General features: G+C 42.8%; 1 protein-coding gene across 9 annotated transcripts in view; it reads right to left on the bottom strand.

Moving 5' to 3' along the window:
• Positions 1 to 475: 475 nt before the first annotated feature.
• ZFAND4 (zinc finger AN1-type containing 4) overlaps positions 476 to 17,327 on the bottom strand; it is a 66,536-nt gene continuing 49,684 nt past the window's right edge. For 8 of the 9 annotated variants that reach the window (XM_063125892.1, XM_063125890.1, XM_063125889.1 and 5 more), the window contains 2 exons: positions 7,712 to 7,822; positions 476 to 1,339 (listed from right to left, as the gene is read on the bottom strand). In XM_063125892.1, coding sequence (XP_062981962.1) covers positions 1,101 to 1,339; positions 7,712 to 7,822 — 350 coding nt within the window. In that variant the 3' untranslated portion in view covers positions 476 to 1,100. Of the gene's footprint in view, positions 1,340 to 7,707; positions 7,823 to 17,327 lie in introns of all 9 variants that reach the window. The other variant, XM_063125894.1, reaches the window with a different exon arrangement.

The raw sequence follows: 17,327 nt of genomic DNA, 5'->3' as shown, positions 1-17,327 counted from the left end.
CCCAATCTTTCAGGCCCAGATCTAGATGGGGAGGGTGGAGTGCTTGGGACTAGCAAAGATAACCCACATAGGAATCCTGCTGTAGGTTGACTGACCCATGCCACTTTCTTGCTTTGAGTAGCTGGCAGGATGGGTTGAGCAATGAGAGGGCACCGTTTTCTAGCACATCCTCAACAAGGTTTGCCCGCCTTTATGATGTTTCAGCCACAACGTGCCTCCCACGGCCATTAGGCCTCTGCTCCGGGAAGGTGCCACTGCCTGCTTTTCAAGGACCCCACTGCAGCTTTGCAGCTTCCCGTCAGCAGCGTCCTCTGACCACCTGTGCAGAACAATCAGGGAGCTGCGGAGGCTGTCGGGGGGGCAAAGAACGCCACTTTCACTAGCCCAGTTGCACGTGCCTAAATCTGGTCCCTAACTTTTAACTCTTGCCCCTACTTGCCTGCATCTTGTGAAACAGTAACCACATGTTTATAACCACATGAAAATGTAATATTTATTAGATTTTGTTCTGGTAACATCACTTCATATTTTTAACAAAGTTATAAAGTTGTTTTTGGTTTTTTTTACGAAAGGAAAAATAAGTCATTTTAATGACAAGAGAAACGTTCTCTTTTATAAAAATAATAATAAATCTGCCAGATAAGAAATATTGGGATTAACATGATATATTACATCTGAGTAGAAACACAGTATATGGGTGACAATCTGTTGCAGCAGATAAACTCCCTCCATAAACTCTGAAAGGGTATTGAAGAACTCCATATTGAAATAAGTCAAGATACCCTGGAGTGGACAAACATCAGAGAGAACACAGGTGAGATGACATGACATCCTCATTAGAGAACCCCCTCAAGTCTCATTATAAAATATGTATTAAAACTTAAAGTGCATCTTTTAAAAGACTTGTCTAGTGAAAGAGTTTCAGGTATAAAACACTTAACACAAGAGATATAATAATAGTTAAATCAGAAGGTACATTTTCAAAAACTACTTTTTAAATTTTTGATTCACTAATGAATAAAAGGTGTCAGCTAGAGTAGTGTTCGCATTGTTCTTCAACATTACGCAGCCTCATGGGATTTTGTGTTACTTGGCAATCTTTAGATTTGGAGCACAGCAAAAGAAAAGCAGTTCAACCCATTGCTGCTTCTCTCAGTGTAACAGTGCTCCTCCAGCAAACGTTTGCATGCCACAGAACCATCTTTAGATTTTGGGAAGCTTTGGCGCACTGACAACAGGACTGGACTCCTGCAAGTACCTCCGCCCTGCATTCTTGTAGTCATAAGTACAGATGTGAGCCTCTGCGTAGCGGTGGGTTGCACAGAAGTTGTTTCCACATCTGAAGACAGAAAGTGAAGCGTTAGAGATCTTCTGAAACCTCACTGTGTGGCTGATGCCCCTGTATATCAGATCGACAAGAAGCACATTGCTTTTACCCAGGCCTCACGATGGGCTTCTCTCCTCCCCAAGGAGGTGTGTTTTGCTATATCAGAAAACAGTTTGAGAAGCTCAGTTTTCAGCCAGTTATGATTAAGATGAGATACACGGCTGTTTCACAGTAGGCACTTTCCCCCAAGTTTGCTAGACTTGTGGCACAGTGGAATTCCTGCTGTTGTACTCACATCTGAAAAACTACATGAGGATTATGCAGCCCCAAGAATTTACCCCATTTGACCTGGTTCTCATTATTATCATTATTATGACACAACCCATGTTAAAACAAGCCACAGTGGTTTGTTATTGAGGGTTGTTGTGCCGTTCACACCCAGCACTGTGGCTTAAGTGAGGGTAGCTAATCACAAACAACCCATGCCGAGAAACCATGGCTTGTTGTTGGGTGTGGCTTATTTAAGTCATTAGCTTTCGTGCTGGGTGAACCTGGGGCTGTAGGTTGTGTGTGACTTATTCCAAAAGGCTACAGAATAGTTTGGCAAGCGCCACAAAAGTCAACTGCTCCGCTTGTCTCACAATCTCGCTTAGCCGTTCCCCAGCCGTCAAAGTTTGCCTTGCAACAGCTGTGAGAGGGTTATTCTCAGCTTCCTTGCAGTTTGCTGCTTCCCAGGAATGTGCTTTCCAGGATAGCGGCACAGTGTCTTTTTGCATATGGCCTAGTTGCTCTTATCTGCACTGGAGCAAGGAACAGAGTTTGGGTAGTATCCAATAGGGGCCATCAGCATGCAACCAGCCCTGTCAGCCCTGCAGTCTGGTGCTTCCCAGGAAAGTATGCAGCGGTTCTGGAGGCAAGCCCTGATACAGAATGAACAGCAGAATGAAATTTAATAGGGATAAATGCCAAGTTCTACATCTAGGAAATAGAAACCAAAGGCACAGTTACAAGATGGGGGAGACTTGGCTCAGCAATACTACAAGTGAGAAGGATCTTGGAATTGTTGTAGATCACAAGCTGAATATGAGCCAACAGTGCGATATGGCTGCAAGAAAGGCCAATGCTATTTTGGGCTGCATTAATAGAAGTATAGCTTCCAAATCACGTGAGGTACTGGTTCCTCTCTATTCGGCCCTGGTTAGGCCTCATCTAGAGTATTGCGTCCAGTTCTGGGCTCCACAATTCAAGAAGGATGCAGACAAGCTGGAGCGTGTTCAGAGGAGGGCAACCAGGATGATCAGAGGTCTAGAAACAAAGCCCTATGAAGAGAGACTGAAGGAATTGGGCATGTTTAGCCAGGAGAAGAGAAGATTGAGGGGAGACATGATAGTACTCTTCAAATACAGCAGCCAGGCACCTCTCCACCGTGCCTGGGTCCAGCTCCAGCTGAGAGCCCCCTTCCTCCTGCTGTCACCTGTAACTGCTGAACTTTCCAACTAAGATTGTAGTGCCTGAATTTGCTTTCTTTTTCCCCCTCCTCCTCCTCCCTCCCAATCCCCTTTCCTTTTGTGTCATGTCTTTTAGATTGTAAGCCTGTGGGCAGGGACTGTCAAGAAATACTTTTGTAAGCCGCCGTGAGAGCCTTTTTTGGCTGAATGGCGGCATAAAAATCCTTAAATAAATAAATAAAAATAAATAAATACTTAAAAGGTTGTCACAATGTCACACAGGGGAGGGCCAGAATCTCTTCTTGATCCTCCCAGAGTGCAGGACACAGAATAACGGGCTCAAATTATAGGAAGCCAGATTCCGGCTGGACATCAGGAAAAACTTCCTGACTGTTAGAGCAGTACAACAATGGAACTACCGTATTTCTTCAATTGTAAGATGCACACTAATTTCAGTACCACCAACAGAAAAAAAACCCCTAAGACACACCTGCGATTCTAAGACGCACTCCATTTTTAGAGATGTTTATATGGGGGGAAAAGTGTGTCTTAGAATCAAAGAAATAGGGTAGTTACCTAGGGAGGTGGTGGGCTCTCCCACACTAGAGGCCTTCAAGAGGCAGCTGGACAAGCATCTGTCAGGGATGCTTTAGGGTGGATTCCTGCACTGAGCAGGGGGTTGGACTCGATGGCCTCGTGGGCCCCTTCCAACGCTGCTATTCTATGATTCACCCCCTTCCAGAAACGACCGGCTTTGCTTGCATTGGCATTTGCCCACCAGAACCACCATATTGTGGCTGTGTGTGCATGGCCCCTTTGGAATACTATTGTCAGCTTCCAAGTTTAGTTTTAACTGCATTCCATACACTCCCGAAACAACCCCACTAAAAGCCCCATGCTGCCGAGCCCCATTACCAAATAGAAGAGCAGTAACCTAAGGATGAGCCCAACGCTTGCAATCTGGGTGTGGACACCAGTGGAGTGGCAAGTGCCTCTGGACTGATCCATTCCATAGCCTCTTTTACATTACTTCCTGCTACCAGTTCTGGCAAAGAACTGCAATGGCTAGGAAAACTCCATGCCCAAATGCAGGAGCTGGGAGAGAACTACTCTGCTTCACTATTCTTGCCTGCTGTCAAGCCCTTCTCACGAGCATCACAAATCACTCAGTTAATGGAGCCACCGTTTCAGACACGACCTACCCAACAAGGCTAAACCCAAAGATGGTGTCCCTGCCCCAGGTTCTGGACTGATGCATTCATTAATGTCTGGATCAGTATAGAGGCACAGGAGGTCCTACAAAGGTTGAGGAAGTAACAATCCATAACAAGCGCACAGGAGTTGACAATTGTCACAAGTTGGTGACAATTCTGTTAGAAAGGAGGGATGTGACCCCTGGTTATACTGCTGGCAGCCACATCCCCTGAGAGCTAGGTGTTGCCCTTTGAAGCCCAGATTTTTTTTTATTTATTTATTGAATTTATATACCGCCCCATAGCTGAAGCTCTCTGGGCGGTTTACAGACAAGGTTTCCTCACGACTCCAAGGCTGTCAAGGAAAGTGCATGCTTCACAGGAAGAGGTTACCAAAGGTTGGGACACCTCTGCAGCATGTCCACCTATCACAACTACACCTAAGCAGTATTGTGTCCTGCCAGCAGCAGGGTCACGACTGCTGGATCCCACACTGTCTCCAAAAAAACAGTCACAGAATGGCCTTCGACTGGTCTCTTCGGCCAAGAGAGAGACAGAGTGTGTCGACATCTCTGGGAGCCCATCGCTATTGGCCTTATAAGCTACCGCTTCTGCTTTGGGGACCAGCAGCCACATAAGCTCCTTGAGTATAATCAGTCTGAGTGGGTCTCAACCCAGCACTACTAGCCATAAGGCATCAATTGCTCCCTGTCAAGGGTAGGATATGGACCACACCATACCTGAAGCAGCCTGGACCTCCTATTCAAGAATAATGCTATCAGAGATTGACCACCAGGAATGCTGCTATGGATGTTTGTGGATCTGACATGCCAGATCCTGCTGTCTCAGGCTACTGTCCCAGGCAGCAGAGGAGCAGCTTACGGGCCACAGAATGGTGGAGCTCAACAAGCATATGATGTGCTCTGTCACCCATTGGCATATCTCCACTTGGGGAGGGGCTTGAGTTGGAAAGTAGTTCTCAGAGTTGGCTGAAGGGGTGTGTGGCAAAACACCACTACTGGAACTGGACTTGGTTGGTCTGTTTGTCAGACAGAATGACTCCTCTTTACCAGACTCTCCCCTGTGGCAGGAGAGCAAGAATTGGCAGAAGCTGAAGAGGAACTGGTTGAAGAAGAGCAGCAGCTATGAAGGGAGAACAGCTCTGTGAGAGACCACCAAACTGCCAGAAACTGCTCAACAGTCTCCCTTCTTGAGCTACATAGTTCTGCTGGTCTCTGGAATAGAGAAATGGTGAGGTTAGTTGACACAATCACTCCTTAGTATCCTCTCCCATAGAGTGGTGCCCGAAGAACCCCATGGTTCTCTGGGGTGCTACAGGCAATGAAACAAGTGAAACTAGAGTGATGTTAGCAGAATGAACACAGGCTAGAGCTCATTTAAAAGCCTACTCCCATTGCAAGGATGATGGCAAAGGAAGTGCACTTCTCCGCAAACACTGCATCTGCACCGAGTCACCCAACACAGCTTTTTCAGGTCGTCAAATGCCTATTATGCTCTGGCCCACAAGAAGAGATGGACCATTCGATAGCCCACTGTGACCAATTGGAGCAACTCTTCACAGTTAAAATCAATTGTATCCATGCCAACTTGGATGCCATTGTTGACACAGATCTGGCAGATATAACTTTGGCCTCTCCTTGTCCAATTACAATAGATACTTTTCAATTTGTTCAGCCTGATGATGTGGACAAAATGGAGGTTTACCACCTGGGTGCTGGACCCTTGCCCTTCCTAATGTATAAAAGCAGCTGGCGGGGTGGGTGGGCTGAATAAGGGCACTGGCAAATGCCTCTTTACAGCAAGGAGCGGTTCTATCTTCCCTAAAAGATGTGGTGAAAAAACAAACTTCACTGACCCCCAATGTATGGGATAGTTTGAGCTGGCCTCTAATATTCCACTCATGGGCATGGTGCTAGAATGTGTGGTTGGTTCTCAGCTCCAGGGATTTCTGGTTGATGCAGATTATCTAGATCCATTTCAATCTGGCTTCAGGTCTTATTATGGGACAAAGATTGCTTTGGTTGCCTTGTGAACAATTTACACAGAGAACTAGACAAGAGGAGTCTGTTCCTGTTGGTTCCGTTGGATAGAATATGGTTAGTTAAAAAGCAGATCAGGGATTAGGGATTCAACCTGCGCTGGGTGGGGTTACACTCACCTGAAGACTCAAGGACTCCGCCTTAAACCTGGATGCTCAAGTTTCATCAGTGGCACCACTGGTGCTAGTGAGCCAAGTGCATCAGTTCCTGGAAACATCTGATCTGACCATGGTCACACATGCCTTAGGTACAGCCCACTTCGATACTGTAATGCATGTGGGGCTGCCTTTGAAAACCGTTCAGAAATTTCATCTCGCCCAGAATGCTGCAGCCAGACCGCTGACCAGTACTGGTGACAGAAAGCACGTGTAGGGCTGGTGCCAGACTATTTTGCTCCCTAGGCAAGGTGAGGTACTTGCACTCCACCCTCCCCCAAATTGCCAACTCTGATGCAGCTGCTCAAGAAGAGTTTCTGTGCCAAGATACACTTTATGTCATGCCTAATCTGTCCCTCCATGGGGGTTTGAACTTGGGTGTCCATAGAAAGAACAAGTGGAAACAATTCCATCTGTTAACATATAGAACTAATCTGCCCTGTATGTAATAAAGAATTTGGACCGCTGGCTGCATTAAGAGATAGTGTGCAATGATGGCAAAATATCCTACTTGATCCCAATCTGTGTGGAGTAGTTTGGCTTGGAAGCATTAGCAGCTGTTGTTCAGGAGCTCAGTGCGGTGAGACAGCTGGTGTTGGAAATGCTGGGCACGCGTGGTAGCTTTCAAGTGTCATTTCCCTATTTTACTATCTATTGATCGTAAGGTAGGCGTCGTTTTGGCAGCAGCACCACCTACCCGAGTACTTGGTGTTTTTCTATCAAATTCCAACTGTTCAGGAATCTCTTTCTATTGCTTTGTTATGCTTCTGTTAGATGATAAAACATATCAGGGAGGAGGCAGCAGCCAGGCCCCTCTCCACCGTGCCTGGGTCCAGCTCCAGCTGAGAGCCCCCTCCCTCCTGCTGTCAACTGTCTCTGCAGAGGCCACCAGTGAGGGAGGAAGCAGCAGCCAGGCACCTCTCCACCGTGCCTGGGTCCAGCTCCAGCTGAGAGCCCCCTCCCTTCTGCTGTCAACTGTCTCTGCAGAGGCCACCAGTGAGGGAGGAAGCAGCAGCCAGGCCCCTCTCCACCGTGCCTGGGTCCAGCTCCAGCTGAGAGCCCCCTCCCTCCTGCTGTCAACTGTCTCTGCAGAGGCCACCAGTGAGGGAGGAAGCAGCAGCCAGGCACCTCTCCACCGTGCCTGGGTCCAGCTCCAGCTCAGAGCCCCCTCCCTCCTGCTACCAACTGTCTCTGGAGAGGCCACCAGTGAGGGAGGAAGCAGCAGCCAGGCACCTCTCCACCGTGCCTGGGTCCAGCTCCAGCTCAGAGCCCCCTCCCTCCTGCTGTCACCTGTAACTGCTGAACTTTCCTGTAGTGTCTGAATTTGCTTTCCTTTCCCTCCTCCTCCTCCTCCTCCCTCCCAATCCCCTTTCCTTTTGTGTCATGTCTTTTAGATTGTAAGCCTGTGGGCAGGGACTGTCAAGAAATACTTTTGTAAGCCGCCGTGAGAGCCTTTTTTGGCTGAATGGCGGCATAAAAATCCTTAAATAAATAAATAAATTTGAAGATGCAAATTCAACCTACCTACATTCATAGCTAGTTGCTAATCCAGTTTTCTTTCCACAAAAGAAGCAATGTTTTGCAATTTTCTTTTTAGGTTGAACTGAACCATTCACAGGTGGGAGATGAGTTGCATCACCTTTCAAAAAGTAAAACAGTCTTAATTACATTTGCTATCAAAGAAATGATGCAGCAGAAAGCAGTGCTCAGAATGACTTTCCTTCACTGGTGAAAAACAGAATCTTAAGGTGACTTTTCCACGTACTGTGGATTTAACACAGGCAGCCATACATTTTGAGGTAAACATACTTGCCCCGTAGAGCAGGGTAGGCAACCCTTCTGATATTTGAGTTGTGTCCAGGATTCCTGATCACTGGCCATGTTTTCTGGGGTGATGGAAGCTGCAGTCCAGTGGTTCCCAAACTTTTCCAGGTCACCGCCCCCTTGGTTCCACAAACTCATGCCCAGCGCCCCCTACCCTACATTATAAAAATCATTATTCAGAATAGCCATTTTCAATGACCCACTAAGGAAGATAATAACAATAAAATTCAAAACAGTAACAATTAATTAAATATTTATTCAAAATCCAATTACATTTGTTTAGTTTATTCAATTACTATCTGAATCTAATAACAACATATTTGTGCTAAAAAGCAGCAGAGATGGGAAGAATTAAAAGACCCAGGAGTTCGGATAAGGACGATAAGGTGGTGCTCCCAAGCACTAAACAAAGCAGACTGGACCAATATTTCTTGCCAATGAAAGCCAAGCCTGCCCGTGAGAAATTCGCTATTCCAGTCCGAAAGAATCAGCACAAACAAATGAACCAATTACAACAAATGCATAGTGTCTTATAGAAAGATTTATTGAGTTAAAGAGAGATGTGTTGTAATGAATAAAATGGTTAAATGGAGAAATGATGTACAGTTAGTGGGTCAAGCCCTCAAGGATCTTTTACAGATGAGAGAGGCTGAGTTTGTGGTTGCTCCACAAAAACTTCTGAAGTTTTTTAAGCACTTTGATTACAAAACATATCTGGCCTTCATTAGGTGCATATATTGCAGCAACCCCTAACACCCATTCCCCCCCTCCACATTGGTTATTAATGCAGCCAACCCCAACATTTAGCTTGAATCTGTTTTGTTGCCTTATTTTAGAATATGTGACGAACTCTCTTTCCATGATGGGCATGTGGTATGGGGAGCATATCATTTACTTGTGCTAGAGGAATTGCAGCCTTCATTTATATGTTTGGCACATGATACTCATCCAGGGATCGTTAGAACTAAACAGAGACTGAGAAATCTGTATTGGTGGCCAGGGATAGACTCTCAAATCGAAGCAGTTATAATCATAGAATCATAGAATAGCAGAGTTGGAAGGGGCCTACAAGGCCATCGAGTCTAACCTCCTGCTCAATGCAGGAATCCACCCTAAAGCATCCCTGACAGATGGTTGTCCAGCTGCCTCTTGAATGTCATGTGTGACTTGTCATCTGTGACTTGTCAATTACATGATAAGGCAGCAATAACACGTGTATCACCACTTCCAGATGCTTCATGGGAAAAGGTTGCAATTGATATTGTAGGAACTTTTGATGCTGCTCCAATTGATTGACATTGTGCTATCACATTAACTGATTATTATAGCAAATGGCTGGAAGTAGCGTTCACAGCTCAAGTTACCTCAGCTACAGTTATTAGCTTCACCTCCATTCATTCCTCTCCAGTAGAGAAGGAAATCTGAAAGAACTGATTTCAGATAATGGAGCTCAGATCACCTTAGTGGAATTTGAAATCTTCTTAGAGGAGCGTAATATTACCCATTGCAGATCATCTATGTATTACCCTCAAGCTAATGGCGAGATTGAAAGGTTTAACAGAAACCTGAAAAAGCGTTTACAAACTGCTAAGTCAGAAGGGAAAGCACAGAAAACATTCACCACTGATCTTTTGCAAGTATATAAAGCTACATGGCATGCAACAACACAGAGATTACAGGGGAGAGAGATGCATACTAAATTGAACGTGGCTGGAGTGTTAAAACCTAGACCACATATACCTTTGGAAGCTGAGATAAGAGAGAGGGTCAAGACGAAACAAAGGAAATTTAAAGTATATACAGATGGATGTCGAGGTGCTAAGGAACAAACATTCCAATGCAAGTCCTTTGTTCAAGTTAGGAAAGCTGGGATTTTATGAAAGGGAGAACAGAGATTCACATCTCGTAAAGTTATTGAAAGAAGAGCACCTTATACTTATAAACTTTCTGATGGACGTGTGTGGAATGCTTCTTATCTTGCTCAAGAAGACTGAAAAGATGAGGAAGATACCCATTTTGTGTTAGAGTATTTGCTTTTCTCACCCATGCTAGAGACTATGCCAGCAGCTGAGCCTGACCAACCGGGAAGTGAACCAATACAGAATAATATAGAGGAAGAAATCAATGCTCTAAAAACATCATTCAGTACAAAAGATGTTGAACATACACTTGCTCAAAGGTAAAGAAGATTATGATAATAACCATGTCTACTTGTGGCTGCATAAGCCCCGAAAAAAGTGACTTTTGCATGACATCATGATGCCTCAATGGAACTCACAGAATAGGAATCATCTATGGGAGACTGTAGCAATGTATCAACTACTTCCATACAGCACCATCCTTTTCAGGATCCTTCAAAGACATACATACCAGAGGGCCCAAAATACATACCAGAGGGCCCAAAAGGGACAATTGCCCAAGCTGTCCCCCCAGGCGGTCAAGGAGAGGGAAACCCTATTTATTTATTTATTTATTACACTTATATACCGCCCCCATAGCCAGAGCTCTCTGGGCGGTTTACAGAAATTCTAAAATTGAGATAAAAACAAGTATACAAAATTTTAAATTTGTCAGATAAGGTTCTCTCAGAAACAGATATGCAAGTTTTAGAAAAAAGACTCTCTTTTGTTCCCACTCCAAAACATGACTTAGTACAAACACACTTTGATTTGTTCAGGTTTTTTCGCAACGTCAAATTGAAATATTATTTTCAGAACCAAAGCATCACATGCCATGAGTTACAATCAAGATTTAAAAGCCCGTCCACATTCATGCCACCTGGACAAATAGATCCGGCTATTCAATTATATGAACTAGAGGCTCTAGAAGCAGATGAACAAAGACATAACATGACTAAAACTGAAATGAATGCATTAAGCCAATTATCAAAAGATCCAGACATCATAATTTAGGAGGCAGACAAAGGCGGTGCAATTGTCATTCAAAACCAGAGTGACTATGAAGTAGAGGTGTTCCATCAGATACAGGACCAGCCATCTTACATCCCAGCCAAAAATGACCCTACAAAAGAGTTTGTTTACAAATTCATAATATTTTGGGGAAGGTCAAATTATGGGATGGATTAGTACTTCTGAATTAAAAATTGTGTCTAAAAAAGATATGAGGGTTCCTTTGTTTTATGTCTTGCCAAAAAATCCACAAAGGTATTCATCCTCCACCAGGCCGTCCCATAGTCTCAGGGATGGACTCATTTTTCAAGCCCATATCTCATTTGTTGATTATTTTTTAAAGCCTTTCATTCCATCCATGAAATCATATGTTTGAGATACTACACATTTTTTGCAAAAGATAGACTGTAAAGACAGCCAAGTGACATTCTCGCCACCATGGACGTGAGATCCTTATATACCAGCATTCCACAAGACCAAGCGCTGGATATTATTTTTAATACGCTGCAACAATGTGAAGAAAAAATCCCGCTAACTCATTTTTTTGGTTTCTTTGGCTGATATAGCTTTAAGAAAGAATTCTGTTTCATTTAGTAAGAACTTCTTTTGGCAGGTAAAAGAGATAGCTGTCCGGTGCTCCAGGGCTCCAGAAATTGCCAATTTGTACATGAAACATTTTGAACAGTTTATTTTCAATAATAACCCTTATGGTTGCAATGTGGTCACTTGGCTGCGATATATCAATGACTTTTTTATGATTTGGAGAGGTGAATACAGTAAGTTAGAAGATTTTTTTCAGTGGGTTAATGTAAGAAATTCAAATATCAGTTTGGAAACAACACATAATGTTAAGTTTAAGAAAGTAAAAGGCTTGCGTAGTCATTAAAATTGTGTGTGTGGCTATCTCAAGGCTAAACAGAGGAAGACTATCTGTGAGCAATTACCTTGAGATAGAAGCTGTACTGGGAACCTTGCCAGGATTCTCTAAGATATCATGGTGTTAATGATATGAATATACCAAAGATCCCTGAGGCTGGGTTAGCCTAATCACAGCTATATGTAATATAGATAAAAAACTGTGTATATATGTATATGTATATAGCTTTTGTCACTCTGCACAATGACACGGAACTGTGAAGAAGTCTGAAGCTAATAAACTTACTCTGCTAAGTAAGACCTGCATTGTGAGCTGTGTTTCTGAGCACAAACAGAATTCCCAAGGAAAAGTTCTGGCCCCAACAAAGGTTATGGGCCCAGCATAGCCAGTATTAGAACCAGAACCTGTTGGGAATGGTGCAGAATCAGAACCAGAACCTGGAGTCTGCTAACATAAAGAAGACTGTTGATGGAGGAGGACATCAAGCTAAAGCCAGTGCTGAAAAGTGAGAAAAACTCTCAATCGGCTGCCTCTGAGGAGGACTCTGAGCAGGAGGACAGTGAGATACCATTATTATTATTATTATTTATTTATATAGCACCATCAATGTACATGGTGCTGTACAGAGTAAAACAGTAAATAGCAAGACCCTGCCGCATAGGCTTACAATCTAATAAAATCATAGTAAAACAATAAGGAGGGGAAGAGAATGCAAACAGGTACAGGGTAGGGTAAGCAGGCACAGGGTAGGGAAAAACTAACAGTAGAAAGTAACAGTAGAAGTCTGCACAACATCAAGTTTTAAAAGCTTTAGGAAAAAGAAAAGTTTTTAGTTGAGCTTTAAAAGCTGTGGTTGAACTTGTAGTTCTCAAATGTTCTGGAAGAGCATTCCAGGCGTAAGGGGCAGCAGACGAAAATGGACGAAGCCGAGCAAGGGAAGTAGAGGCCCTTGGGCAGGTGAGAAACATGGCATCAGAGGAGCGAAGAGCACGAGCGGGGCAATAGTGTGAGATGAGAGAGGAGAGATAGGAAGGAGCTAGACCGTGAAAAGCTTTGAAGGTTAACAGGAGAAGTTTATATTGGATTCTGAAGTGAATTGGAAGCCAATGAAGAGATTTCAGAAGCGGAGTAACATGGTCGGAGCGGCGAGCCAAGAAGATGATCTTTGCGGCAGAGTGGTGAACAGAAACCAACGGACTGATGTGAGAAGAAGGAAGGCCAGAGAGAAGAAGGTTGCAGTAGTCCAACCGTGAAATAACCAGTGCATGAACAAGCGTCTTGGCAGAAGAGACAGACAAAAATGATCGAATCCTGGCAATATTATACAGGAAAAATCGACAAGATTTAGCTACTGCCTCAATATGAGGAATAAAGGAGAGCGAGGAGTCGAAGATAAAGCCAAGGCTACGAGCTTCCTTGACCGGAGTAAGCGTAACATCATTGACAGTAAGAGAGAATGAGAGATGAGGAGAAGGTTTAGGAGGAAAAACAAGCAATTCAGTCTTTGCCATGTTAAGCTTCAAGCGACGATGAAGCAGCCAAGCTGAGATATCTGAAAGACATGCCGAGATACGATCGTGAACATCAGGAGAAAGTTCCGGAGATGACAGATATAGTTGTGTATCATCGGCGTACAGATGATATTGGAGGCCATGAATAGAAGAATACCAATTCCTAAAGCAGAGGGAATGGCGGGGGCTGGTGTGTCTGGTTTACATCAACTGATGGAAAAGCTTAATGACTCTAATTATGCGTTATGGTCTTACAAAATGCAAATGTACCTGATCCAGGCTGAACTGTGGTATGTAGTCACAGAGGATCCACCAGATGAAGCAGATCCACAGAATGCTAAATGGTTTAAAGATGATGCAAAAGCGATGGCAGTTATTGCATTAGCTGTGGAAGACTCTCAGATTTCTTTCATTCAGTTTTTGAATTCATCAAAAGAGTGCTGGAATGCACTACAAGCTGTATATCAAAGAGAAACAGTGGGCAGTAAAGTAATTCTGACCCGGAAGCTGTATGGAATGAAGCTGAAACCAGGGGAGTCTATGCCAAACCACTTAAAAGCCATGAGAGAAATCTTCAATCAACTCAGGGCACGAGGGATGGAGTTTACAAATATACATCAAGTCTATGTGATTCTGTCAAGCCTTGATCCGTCGTACGACGCAGTTGTCACCATGGAAAGTCAAGAGGAGAAAAATTTAACCCTTGAATACGTAGCTGGGAAACTACTGGAAACCTATGAATGAAGACAAGCGTCAAAACAACAAAGCCATAAATCTCCTGATGTGGTGGTGTCTGCATTAAAGGCAAGGAAATGCTTTAATTGTGGTTCCACAGGACACTTAAGGCGGGATTGCAACAACTAGAAGAAAAAGCAGCCGACTGCAAAGTGGAGAGAAGAAAACAGCGCGAATGGAATTGAATCAACAAAGAAATGCCTTCTTGCAAGAGTAAAAGAGACAATGGATCCTTGGTTTTTGGATTCTGGGGCTTCAATAAGTATGGCAAAAGACAAATTTTCATTTGTTTCTTTCTTCTATTCCAGAGCAACAATGTGTTACCCTTGCAAATGGAACAAAAATCCAGATATGTGGTGTGGGTAATGTATATTTTGATTGTCTGGGAGTTATTATTATTATTATTATTATTTATTTATATAGCACCATCAGAATTAGAAACAAACCTTTTAAGTGTGTCACAGTTAACAGACACAATGTATGAGGTTTCTTTTACTGAAGAAAATTGTGCAATAAAACAGGGAAACAAGGTGTGTGTGCAGGGAATAATGAAAGATTCCTTGTATGTCATTAATACTTGTAAAGAAAATGAAGTTGTTGCCAGCAAAGTCACTACAAAAACAGTAGCCAATTGCAAACCACACCAAGAGTGCATCCATTTGACTCATAGAAGGTTTGGTCATGCCAACTATAAAACAATTTCAAAGATTCCAGAATTGTGTGAAGGGGTGAAAATCAAACCATGTTCTAACTTTGTAGAATGTACAAAGTTCACCTGTTTGAGTGAGACCAAATGCCATAAATCAAACATTCCACAACATAGTGAGAGAACAACAGAAAAAAATATTTGAATTAATTCATGCAGATCTTGTAGGTCCTTTTGAGACAAGTCAAGGGGGGAACAGATTTTTCTTGTCTATTGTTGATGATTACAGTAGATTTGGGTTTGTGTATGTGTTAAAACATAAGAGTGAAACTTTTGAAAAATTCAAAGCATTTGTGAAGTGGGCTGGAAATAGATTCAAAGAACCTATAGCCACTTTATGAACAGATGGGGGTGTGTGTGAATTCCTCAGCAACCAGTTTTAAAAATTCCTCAGTGAGGAGGGTATACAACACAACCTCACTGCCCCATATTCACCATTTCAAAATGGGGTTGCAGAAAGAAAAAATCAAACCTTGCAAAACATGTTAAGGGCTCTACTGAGAGAGTCAGGTTTGTCCAACTTGTTCTGGGCAGAAGCTTTGACCACCTCAAACTATTTGTTGAACAGACTTTACCACTCTGTACATGGAAAAACTCCATATGAAATGTTTTATAACAGAAAGCCGAGGGTATCACATGTATGGGGTTTTGGTAATAAATGTTTTGTTCATGTTCAGAAAGAAAACAGACCAGGAAAACTAACTCAAAGAGGTTTGGAATGTCAACTGTTGGGATATGATACACAAACAAAAGGCTATCGTTTGTGGTCTCCATATCACAGAAGTGTAATTGTGAGCAGAGACGTTGTTTTTCATGAACAAATGCAGGAAACAAAACAATATGTAAGTTTGCCTGTAGAACAGAAAGACGTTGACACAGAAAAAATTCCTGAACTATCTCAGCAAGAGAGGGAGGGGGAAGAAACTGTGGAGGAAAGTGAAATTGTTTCTGAAACTGTGCCAAGATGTTCAGAGAGGGAACGCAAAGCTTCAATTCGTTATTCAGATGAATTCCAAAGTAAACAGGTTTCTCATAGAGCTTTACTGATAGCCTATGAACCTACCTCATTTGAGGAGATTCAAGAAATGGAACCTACAGAGGCTCAGGGCTGGCATGAAGCAATGTCAGAAGAAATCAGGGCAATGGAAAAAAATGGAACGTGGGAGCTAGTACCTTTACCTGAAGGTCATAAAGCCATTATTAGTAAATGGGTATTCAAAGTAAAACAAAATGAGAAAGAACACAGCATGGAGAATTGTAAAATTGTTGCCACTCCCATGGTCACTGATTTTCAAAAACAGATTGACAATACTGAAATGGAAGATATACAGAAATATCAAAGTGTAATTGGAAGTTTACTTTATCTAGCAAACCTGAGTAGACCAGATATTACATTTGCTGTGAATCATTTAAGCAGACAAATGACAAAGCCTTCTGTATCTGATTGGACAGCTGTAAAACGTGTGTTGAGATATCTAAAAGGTACAATCAACCACAAGTTGGAAATATCTACACACAAAGATGGAGATTTCTGTATCTATGCTGATGCTGACTGGGCTAATGCAATTGATAGAAAATCTACCAGTGGAGCAGTATTCTTTTACAAACAATCTTTGATTGACTGGTATACAAGAAAACAAAATTGTGTAGCAGTCTCCAGTGCAGAAGCAGAATATATCAGCTTATCTCTGGCTTGTAATGAAATTGAGTGGTACAAACAGTTGTTTGCTGACCTAGGGATGGAAATAAAAACACCAGTAAACATATTTGAGGATAACCAGGCCTGTATTAGTATGGCTACATCTGAAAGGTGTAAACCAAGAACTAAACATGTGGATGTCCGTTACTCTCATGTAAAGGACATAATCCAGAAGGGTTGGATTAAACTTGAATATTGTCCATCTGAAATGATGCTGGCTGATTTATTCACAAAGCCACTACCAATGGTGAAACACAAGGAGATGCTTTTAAAGCTAGGCCTCAATTGTAACACAATTTAAACAACATACGCAAGAGGAGGACTGTTAAGTTTAAGAAAATAAAAGGCTTGCGTAGTTATTAAAATTGTGTGTGTGGTTATCTCAAGGCTAAACAGAGGAAGACTATCTGTGAGCAATTACCTTGAGATAGAAGCTGTACTGGGAACCTTGCCAGGATTCTCTAAGATATCATGGTGTTAATGATATGAATATACCAAAGATCCTTGAGGCTGGGTTAGCCTAATCACAGCTATATGTAATATAGATAAAAAAACTGTGTATATATGTATATGTGTATAGCTTTTGTCACTCTGCACAATGACACGGAACTGTGAAGAAGTCTGAAGCTAATAAACTTACTCTGCTAAGTAAGACCTGCATTGTGAGCTGTGTTTCTGAGCACAAACAGAATTCCCAAGGAAAAGTTCTGGCCCCAACACATAATACCGAACAGGTGAACTTTCTGGTTATTGTAATTAAAAAAACATACACATGGTCTTTTGACCACAATCTTCCATAAGCCCACAGACAAAAATACTCTTCTAAAATGTGACAGTTATCATCGAGTACATCTTTGGAACAATCTATACTGCAGCCAATCTC

Source organism: Elgaria multicarinata, chromosome 5 (genome assembly GCF_023053635.1).
Source record: "Elgaria multicarinata webbii isolate HBS135686 ecotype San Diego chromosome 5, rElgMul1.1.pri, whole genome shotgun sequence".
NCBI lineage: Eukaryota > Metazoa > Chordata > Lepidosauria > Squamata > Anguidae > Elgaria > Elgaria multicarinata.
This window is presented reverse-complemented; position numbering and strand designations above follow the sequence as displayed.